The sequence below is a fragment of the Platichthys flesus genome, chromosome 12 (genome assembly GCF_949316205.1).
Source record: "Platichthys flesus chromosome 12, fPlaFle2.1, whole genome shotgun sequence".
Taxonomy (NCBI): domain Eukaryota; kingdom Metazoa; phylum Chordata; class Actinopteri; order Pleuronectiformes; family Pleuronectidae; genus Platichthys; species Platichthys flesus.
The window spans coordinates 7,006,531-7,016,045 of record NC_084956.1 but is presented as its reverse complement, the minus strand read 5'-3'; the positions used below and the strand labels follow the sequence as shown (position 1 = coordinate 7,016,045).

Sequence of the window (9,515 nt, the reverse complement as noted above, 5' to 3'; positions counted from 1 at the left end):
CGCAGAGCACAGGCACAGTGATTCAACAGCAAATCACATTAAACCACGTCGTCTGTTTATCTTTTGAATACATGGGTCTCATTCTCTTATTTGCTGCAATGCTCATATAAAATAAGACTCATGGTTTGAAGTACACAGGCCCGGCTGAGCGACACAGAGCAGAGAGGTTGTGACATCGACCTCAATCCAACAGAGGAGTTGTCCATCTGAACCCTTCACCCAGTTCCATCCTGTGCATTGCAGCATGTATGGTCCCCGTCAGTCACAGCAGATTCATTCTGATGGATTAAGCAGATCCAAGCTGTGCGGATTAGGTCTCATGTTTGCATGTGTGGTGCTGCAACAACTCGGCACTGTGTTGCTCCTCAACCTGCAGAGTGTGTGTTTGTTCTCATTGTGGTCGACTGTGAGGCTTTGAAACTGAGATGTGGTGTGAAAACAAAAAACAACTGTTTACCCGACTCCGTTATTATAGCTTTTATATTGTCAGGTAAAGTATCTTTGTGTCTTTCAATGTCCCTTAAGATCCAGGTTTATGAAAAATATTTCAAAGACAGATCCAGTCTTATTTCTCCTGAATAACCCTTCAGGGCAGATCTCCTCTTCCGATGGACTGAGAGTTTATTTGTTAAACTTCTACTTCTACTAAGGCAATGTTTTTCTTCATTGCGGAAAAACCTCCCACAGAAACATTTAAAGTTTTTCCTATGGAGTGAGTCAGTGCTGTGATAAAACGTTCTGTTATAATGGCCGACAACCTTGTTTGCCTACTGAAGAGGGGGTGACCACACCTAACACATTGACTGACCCCCCCCCCCTCCCCCTTAGGAATAGGTTCACAACAAGGTGGACTAATCTTTTCATGTTTTACAATTCGTGCTGTTTAGTTGTATAAGATACAACTTTGTCAGCGGTATTTTTTGGCATTAATATTGAAAATATTTGGATTTTATAACACCTCATTAAAATTGCTGGCGGCTGCAGAGGAATCTGTGTTCTGTGCTTTGGTTTTTACTATTTTTAGCCACTTGCAGAATATTCTGGAGATGGAAAAGATGGTGCAGAGAAATCCAGGATTCCTGAGAGCTGACAGATATCATCCTCCTTCCAGACTGCGGAGAAGGAAACAAGGAGGATTGACCCTGATGTCTTTATATTCTGTGAGATGCAGAAAACATATTTATAAAACAAATTGAATAATAAGAGCCAAACAGACTTTTTGTTTGCATACATTTATTACCTTATTATCATTTGAATGTTTGAACAAACATCTCCTTTTTGCCTGCTTGACAGTTTCTCCTGTTTATGTCTGCACTACAACACAGTCAGAATAACAACAACAGTGAACAGAGCTTTGGCCACATGGCAATGTTTACACACAAATTCTTCTCCTCTGGAACCTTCGTGCAGAATTGTACCTTTTTCTCACACACAAAAACAAAAAGGTTGTACAAGATGAAAAAAGTTGTACAAACGTTATGCGATACATCGTTTCCTCTAGTGGTTTACATTTATTATAAATGTACCATTTGATTGCAGTTCAGAAGACTCCTTCGAATAAATGCCTTTGGGAACAACACTGTGACTAAACACAACAAATCAAAAAGACATAATTGTGAAACTATCCTATCGAGGGCAAAGAACTGACAAGCTTGGCAGTAAACTTTTTTTTACCTAATGAGTCCCTTCACTGATCCGTGATAATTCTGCAATAACATGCGTCGATATTTGTTTTATTTTGAAACAACATTCACATGATAAGACAAGAACCTCCACTGCCCCCCCCCAAACAAACGCTTCAGAACAAGGCGAAGGATGAAAACAAATGTCTGCTAGGCAGGAACACGAGTCACAGCACCGGGAGAACCAGTGCTCAACAATTTAAATCTAGTACCATGATGGGGGGTGGGGGGCGAACCAGCCCCAGGTTTTCCTCTCAGGATAAAGACCCCCCGCCCCCCAATATTATTTAATCCTCAAACTTATATTTTGGCTTTTTCTTTTTGCCTCTGTAGGGCAGTCAACAGCAAAGAGGCGGACAGGACGTGAGACACAGGGTGAGAGAGAGGGTGGGGGTGGTGGTGTGTGTATGGTGTGTGTGTGTGGGGGGGGGGGGGGGGGGACATGTAACAAAAGGGAAAAACAAGACAATGATCTGGTTGGCATCAGCAACCGTGTCAGAGTGTTATTCAGAGCAGTGTTATTATCGTGACATCCACTGAGAACGGCTCTTATCAGATGGGAGGGAGGATGGAAAGTGGTTTAAAGTGATAAACATGATAAACAACAAATTAAAGGAATAGCGGCGAATTAAAAGAGGCGACTGGCTTATCTCCGGGATGATATGAGGAACGTTGCGTCAGATTTGTCTACGTCAATGTTGGAATTCTCAGAAGTGTCCTCTACATACTCAATAGATTCCAAACACTGTATTCTCTTTTAAACCAAGATAAGAAATTCTTCAGTCTGAGCTTTTTATATTTAATCCACTACAAATAAAAATCTTTTCCAGAAACAAAAAAGAAAAACAAGCTACAAAAGAGACTTAATTGCACTTGATACGAAATGCTCCGGACCTTGGAAGACGATTCGGCTTTTAGGCCAAATCCTCAGACAAATCTGAAGAGCATCACACACGCAAGAAAAGAAAAACCCACTCTGGAGTGATCCCAAGTTAATGAACTGTTCAAAAAAAGGATGTTTCCCTTTTCAAAACAAAATATAGGATCGTAGAACAAACACAAGCTTTAATGATAAATGCTGCTGCATGCATAATCCTGCGACTTCATTAAACGACGCTTAACCTGGTCTCTCTGGATATTTGATTGCGAGGCCGATACCAGAAACATTCCAAGACTCCTATTTGTTTTCATCTTAAATCTCACGGCCCTTTCCACGACTCGGTTCTTCTTCTTCACTCGTGTCTCGCCGTAGCGCTCGCAACAGACTCAGCTGTGAACATACTGGCTCTTTGTGTGATGCACCTCCTATCCGGAGAGCAAGGTCAGACCCACAATATTAGTGTTTCTCAACGAAATATCTCCCTGCTGAAGAACTAGTTATGTACATTGGCACTTTTTCTGGCACCTCCCACCTTGCTCGGCGATGAGGTCGCGCCTCGCTCTGGAAAAGGACAGCCAGTGAACAGAAAGACAAAAAAGACGGTTCTAGCGAGGCGACTGCTCTTCCGCATATATGGAGGAGCGCGTTGAGATTTTAGTCACACAAAGGAGGCCGACCGACGCTGACAAATAACACATCAGACAAAAGGCCGTGCACTATAAACAAACAGAGGGCGAACCACAGAGAGATGCCTGTAGACAGAATCAGAGCGAGGCCTACAGAGCTCAGGCCAAACTGCCTCACGCCTCTGCTGCTGTCGGATGGCACAGCCACGCCACGGCGCCACGGATTGAAAGGGGCAGGAACGAAAAGGAAGTAAAAGATCCTAATAATCTAATCACAAGAAAAAACAAATCATAGAAACTCAATCATGAACGTATAAAAAAATACATATGTAAACTGATTACCGTTAAACATCCCACCCATTCCCCTAAAATAGTAATAAAAACTAAAACTAAAATCATAATGTATAGTGAGTACAAAATATGTTTTTTCTTTTTTTTTTAGTTTTGTCTAGAAATACAAAGACAGACAAACAGACTGTGGTTGGACATGAACACTGACCTTGGAGGGATGTCCACCAATTAAAACACTTAAGGCAGCCAAAGGTCAAAGGCCACAATGATACTCTTCTTTGGTAGATGTGTTGATGAAGTCGCCACGTCGGCGACTCTGCACTTCATTTGGTGGCGCCCTAATCTCTTTGGCTAAGTGCTTACATTTCGTTTGGTACAAAATGCATCTGTGCTTTTTAGTCAATAATAATAAAAAAAAAAAAAAATGCATAGTTTTCATTGCTTCAGTCTAAGGAATTAAGGCTCTCACAGGCAAAAGTCTAGTATTGTTAAAGTGCATGTCACTGATACGACAGCATAATACAAATGCAGGTAGTATCAATGTGTAAAATGATTGTACTAATCATTCCGCCTGTTCCCTTGAACAACAAAGTGGACAGAAATACTGGACAGTACCTTTCCTTCAGAATCAGAACAAGCTTCATATATAAATGCTCCAAATAGACTGAATGCCTCCATCAGGAGTAAACACTGAACCGCAAGGTGTCTGAGAAATCCCTTTTTTTCTGGTTGGCACTTCAGGTAAAACTATGGCTTTTTTAATATACACATATATGTATGCATGTATATACACACACACACACACAAATGTATTTATTTATACTATATGGTAACAGTCTTACTTCAGCTGAAAGAAGGGACACAGCCGCTGAACCCTGGGCTGCTGAGGCTGGAGGCTGATCTCCATCGTGGACGGTGCAGAGACGGGCTGGACGTCCGCAGGCGACTACCACCGCCCACTGACGCTGGCCATGTCTGCGTGGAACTGGCGCGAGAGGCGGCCGCTCGCTCCCCCCTCCAGGAAAGAGGACCTGATGGGCGGCTCAAATAACTTCCTCCGGTTCTTGTTTAGTTCTGTGGAAAGAAAAACACTGTTTTTTTTAATGAGAATGACGTCACTTGCGCAGCCATTGTAAATCAAAGTAAAGAAAAGAAAAAAAATAATGTACACGTTTCTTTTTCGTCTCCTTTGATGGTCTGTGACACAAAACTGGGATTTAAATCATTACAGGTTTGCACAGAACAACAAAAAGCTCTTTGTGTCCATCTGGTCTTACAAATTTGCCTTCATAAAAATGTCAGGGGCGCACCATGGCATCTCGGGGCTTTTCATACGATAGCCACGTCCTGCGGCTGCCAGTACAAACCTCCAGATAGATTTCTGGAGACAGGCGGCTCACTCCTGCAGCTCTTTTTACTGGCAAACCGGCAGGAAGTTGAAACCTGGATTGCCTCGCCTGGCTCTCGATCTCTTTATAAAGAGGTAGAAAAACAAGAGACGAGTATGCTCCTCTTCTGGAGCCGCTGAGTTGTGTCAGCAGAGATGAAAGCTGACCTGCACTCTGCCGAGGCGTCCGGCGGCCAAACAATTTCAGCCTTGGATCCCTCTGCTTCCTTAACAATCAGAGCACTGGCCTCTACAGTTTCCCCTTGTTGCTCGCTCAGTCCAGCCTGGCTCAGGTCTGAACCATTGATCCCAACACGGGCATGATTGACTTCGAAGGCTAACAACTACGGCAATTACCACGTCCAGCATATGACATCAGTAATGAAGTGAGACACCCACAAGAGTGAACTGAGACCCGGTGCAGCAGCAGGACACATCAGCATTCGGGAGACAGCTGGAGCCACTGGACAAACACCAATACACTCATGTGAGAGGAATGTGCCTTCATGCCATTTGTTCCTGCTGGTGAAAATTACTGCACCATGTTTCCTCATGTGTTTACGTGATGAATTAGTTGGAGCAGCAGTCTTTTGAACTTCCGACACTAATCAGGGACACATACTATAACTCTCACATCCAGAGGTCGGCGGAGGAGATGAACACATTTTTGTCTTGTGGACGTGCAGCCGGGCTCTACTCACAAAGCAGCGACAAAATAGGAAAGGACTAATGAAACACAAAAACCAATTTGTGTGAACTGCCTTCAGCAGAAGTGAGCTGGCAGCACACAGCTCCCAGTTGGCATCGGCGATAACAGGCACAGAAAATGACTAATGTGGTTGTGTGAAGGCATCTCTGCACCATCGTCCATCCTCATGCTAATGTTTCTTTGGTTCAGTTGCAGCTTCGCTGGGCAGACGACAGCAGAGAGAGACAGAGGACATGAAAAATGAAGTGTGATGAACTCATGCTCTTCTTCTTTTATACCCGAGATGGCGAGCAGCATTTTCCTGCGGGCGCCGAAGGTGGTGATGCCGAGTTCCTTCAGGTCCTGGTCCGTCAGAGTCAGGAATGTCTGAAGGTCAATCTGGAGGCAGCAGAAAGTCCATTTAATAGCACTTCTGCCACAATAATACACATTCCAATCAAACTCTGTACGATTCATCCTCTGGGGACCGGAAATGTTTGTACAAAATGTCAAGTTGACTGATTCAATGGTTATTGGGATATTTGGCCCCATCAACGAGGTTTCACCCCGGTCCGATTTTGTGTTTGTCAGCAGGATTACACAAAAAGTAATTTGAAAATTTGAGGAGGGACGAAACATGGGCCAAGAAAGAAGCAGAAAAAACAACCTTCAGATTTTATGAGTTTCTGAAAATTTAGTGCAGATCTGAATAAGACTCCAGATCTGGCAGATTTTTATGTGAATTCTGAATTGACTGAATTTAAGGGAACTGTTGAGTATCATTCTTGTTTGGTGGTGGACCAACTGACCAGCAGTACTATCCATTGAGCCACATGTTATGTATATATGTCAGTGATGTGTTAAGTGTACAAGCTACTGGATGATCTGAATTTCCCTCGGGTTTAATAAAGTATCCATCTATCTATCTACATAACTAGCATGGAAAAAAAAGAAATTCAAAACAATTTTGAAAAAAGGCTTGTGCCCATTTTTTAAATAAAAATGTAACACCAGAAAAAGATGGTTCACACTCTACGCTACCTCTTGCTGCTGGAAGACGTCCGTGTACTTCCCCAGGCCGAGCTTGCTGAACAGCTCGGGCAGGTCGGAGCCTTTGAGAGATGAGCTCAGGCTGCAGCCGTTGCTGCCAGGGACCGAGGGGATGCAGTCCATGTAGCTGCTGCTGCTGAGGAAATGCTCCGCAGCTGTCCACACCAGGATTAAGACCAAAATGGAAGGAAAAACAAAAACAAGGTTGAAGGAAGCAAAGATGATTACACATTTGTCAGATACCAAGGATGTAGAGTATTTAGTGCAAAGTGACTGTTGAATCAGTAAACAAATGACACTGATAAAGTGAGATGCCAACATTTAACGTGCTGCTACATCAGTGACAATCTGAGGACGTGCCGAGTGGAGGAGTCCGGGATCGAACCACAGACTCAGTGGACGACCTGCTCTACCTCCTGAACCATAAATGTAATAACCTCTTGTTAAAAAGTTGCAGTGCTGTGGAGTGATCAGAGCTTTTTGTCCTTGTAACAAAGATGCTGTACAAACATTTGCTCCACTGACCAGATTTGTTCTGCTTCCTCTTGGGGCTGCCGATGGCGGTGGGGAACTCTGGGTGACCCGGCAGCCCGTTACCGTTTCTGTCTCGCCAGTTTTCCGACTCGCTGCCGTTCCCCACAAGCTCCCGGCTGCCGGATCGCGACAAGGACAGCGGGGACCCCTGAGCAAGGCATCGCAAACATTAATATGTACATTGCATCGATGTTATCTTTCACAAACATGCACACAATGACAATAAATAAACTTGAGTGTGATAAACACAGAGGGGCTCGAAGTCTGACCTCGAATGTGGTGCTCATGCTGGGCTTGTAGGGCACGTGATTGGCTCTCCGCAGCTCCTTGATGGTCTCAGCTGGCATCGACTTAGAGAAGCCCAGACCGCTCCAGGTGTTAGTCGGGGTCCGCACCTCAGTCACCACAGGCTTCTTTAACATGGCTGCATGGATACAGACATAAAGTGATGGACACATACACCAACAGAGAGATGATAATACTTCAAGTAAACATTATAAATCAACCCCAAATGAAAAAGATTTGGTTTTTAATTAGCTGAATGTTCTTGAGTGAAATTCATTTTGTGGTAATTTATGCACATTTAGGAATAATTCACTAAGTTAGTATTTTAGGAAAACATTACTACAATTTCAGACACTTTATTTATTTGAACAATGTAGAGATATTTTTTCAAGCTGATGAATTCACTGGCAGTTTAGCATTATGCAGTGAAGTTATGGTCTAATGACAGATACTCACCTTTGGTTGCCAACAGTTTCTTCTGTTCATAGTCAAAGGCCTGAAAAGTCAGCAAACAGTGTTTTATTCCTTTATTCCTCAAAAACAGAATGATGATGTGTGTGTCTGTGTGTGTCTGTGTGTGTGTGTGTGTGTGTGTGTTGGATGCATTAGTGCACGTGTACCTGCATGTTGGCGAAGGCCGCCTGCGGTGACAGCCGGTGTCTCTCCCTCTCGTTCAGCTGCGCCGCTCTCTCGGCCGCCCGCTCGCTGCCCGGCGCCCTCTTGTCCGCTACGGGACTGTCTGACGAGCTGGACTCGGCGTCCGACAGGAGACAGTCCGAACTGCCGGAATAGACGAAAACAACGGTATCGTGTGAGCGCAGGAAAAGCACAGAGCCTCCAGATGTTGTTTTCCTCCGAACTCATCTTCTCCTCACATCATCTCCGAGGCTCTTAATGTTTCCAGCTCACTGGGTTCCACTGCACACAAGCTACAGCTGGTGACTCTAAAGCCTAATTCAGTTCCACAAGACTTTCAAAGTCGTCAGACGGCTGTGCAGGTCACACTTCATGACTTGCTGTCTTGGGATTGGAAGCATTGCGGTCGTGGGTCATACTACACGACTGAACGGGTCGCACACGTCACCATGTTCCACCAGGAGAAACCGCCCACCAGTATGTCAGCTCTCCAAACTACGCACATTGCTGTCGCAGATCTGTCTCGATACTTAGTTAGAAACTTGGACTGAGGAGACGAGGTGTCAGCGAGCGTTCACACTGCAGCGATTAGTAACTGATGATCAGACGCCGACTTGGCTCCGATCGGAGACTTATGTTCCACCATTTGTTGGCAAGTGAGTCGGGTTGAAAATCGTTCAGCACACGCAGCAGCCAATAAACCCCTAAAGTCCACGTGGGACAAAATGTCCATTTGGATACCTTTCCAGTTTGATCTAATTGATTCATTATTCAATGTACAATTTACACGCACAAAGAAACAAAGTGTGCACTCTGACTGTACAGGATGTATTTCCATCCCTGTGTTTCTGTGGTTATCCTCACTACATCCATGTCTAAAGGGATTCATTCTATTCCCAGAGGGGATGATAAACAGTCACGAGCTGTAAACGATCTCTCCATTCAAACGTACTGTAGATGGGAGTTCTTGGTGCCCTGCAGCAGCTCCAGCGCCTGCCGCTTCCCTGATGACGTCTTGCACGAAGCCAGCATCTGTTTCAGCTCGTTCCCATTGGCTGAGTGCGAGGGGCTCCGGGGCATGCCCACCTCCACGAAGGTGTCAGAGCCTGAAGCAAAAAAAAGAAAAGACAAGCACATTTGGATTATCCCTTCTTTAAAATTTCTTTCCAGTTAAATTCGACATCTACATTTCAACCAAGTGAAAACAGAAAACAGACTTTACAGCTGGCTCCTGTCCTCAGAAAATACACTAAATGCATATCTGAAATGCTTATTGCTTTATCTAAATTCCAATTTGTGCCAGTGTGTTCTCAGCTGGGTCACTGAGCGTAAAGTAAAGTGTGTGTGTCCTGGTGGGCATCAGTCCACTATGTGTGCATGCATTAAAGTGAGACAAGTCTCAGCTTGATCCTGGATTAATTAAAAGCACAGCAGCACTGTACTTACAGTGGTTTTC

The 9,515-nt window shown here is 44.3% G+C and overlaps 1 protein-coding gene across 2 annotated transcripts in view; it reads right to left on the bottom strand.

Moving 5' to 3' along the window:
* Nucleotides 1–1,213: 1,213 nt before the first annotated feature.
* The window catches only part of LOC133966144 (protein bicaudal C homolog 1-like), a 58,019-nt gene continuing 49,717 nt past the window's right edge, over nucleotides 1,214–9,515 (bottom strand). Inside the window, exons 14-21 of one of the 2 annotated variants that reach the window (XM_062400915.1) lie at nucleotides 9,012–9,165; nucleotides 8,044–8,203; nucleotides 7,880–7,919; nucleotides 7,408–7,562; nucleotides 7,130–7,286; nucleotides 6,596–6,759; nucleotides 5,854–5,953; nucleotides 1,214–4,553 (exon numbers count right to left, since the gene is read on the bottom strand). In XM_062400915.1, coding sequence (XP_062256899.1) covers nucleotides 4,426–4,553; nucleotides 5,854–5,953; nucleotides 6,596–6,759; nucleotides 7,130–7,286; nucleotides 7,408–7,562; nucleotides 7,880–7,919; nucleotides 8,044–8,203; nucleotides 9,012–9,165 — 1,058 coding nt within the window. In that variant the 3' untranslated portion in view covers nucleotides 1,214–4,425. Of the gene's footprint in view, nucleotides 4,571–5,853; nucleotides 5,954–6,595; nucleotides 6,760–7,129; nucleotides 7,287–7,407; nucleotides 7,563–7,879; nucleotides 7,920–8,043; nucleotides 8,204–9,011; nucleotides 9,166–9,515 lie in introns of both variants that reach the window. The other variant, XM_062400916.1, reaches the window with a different exon arrangement.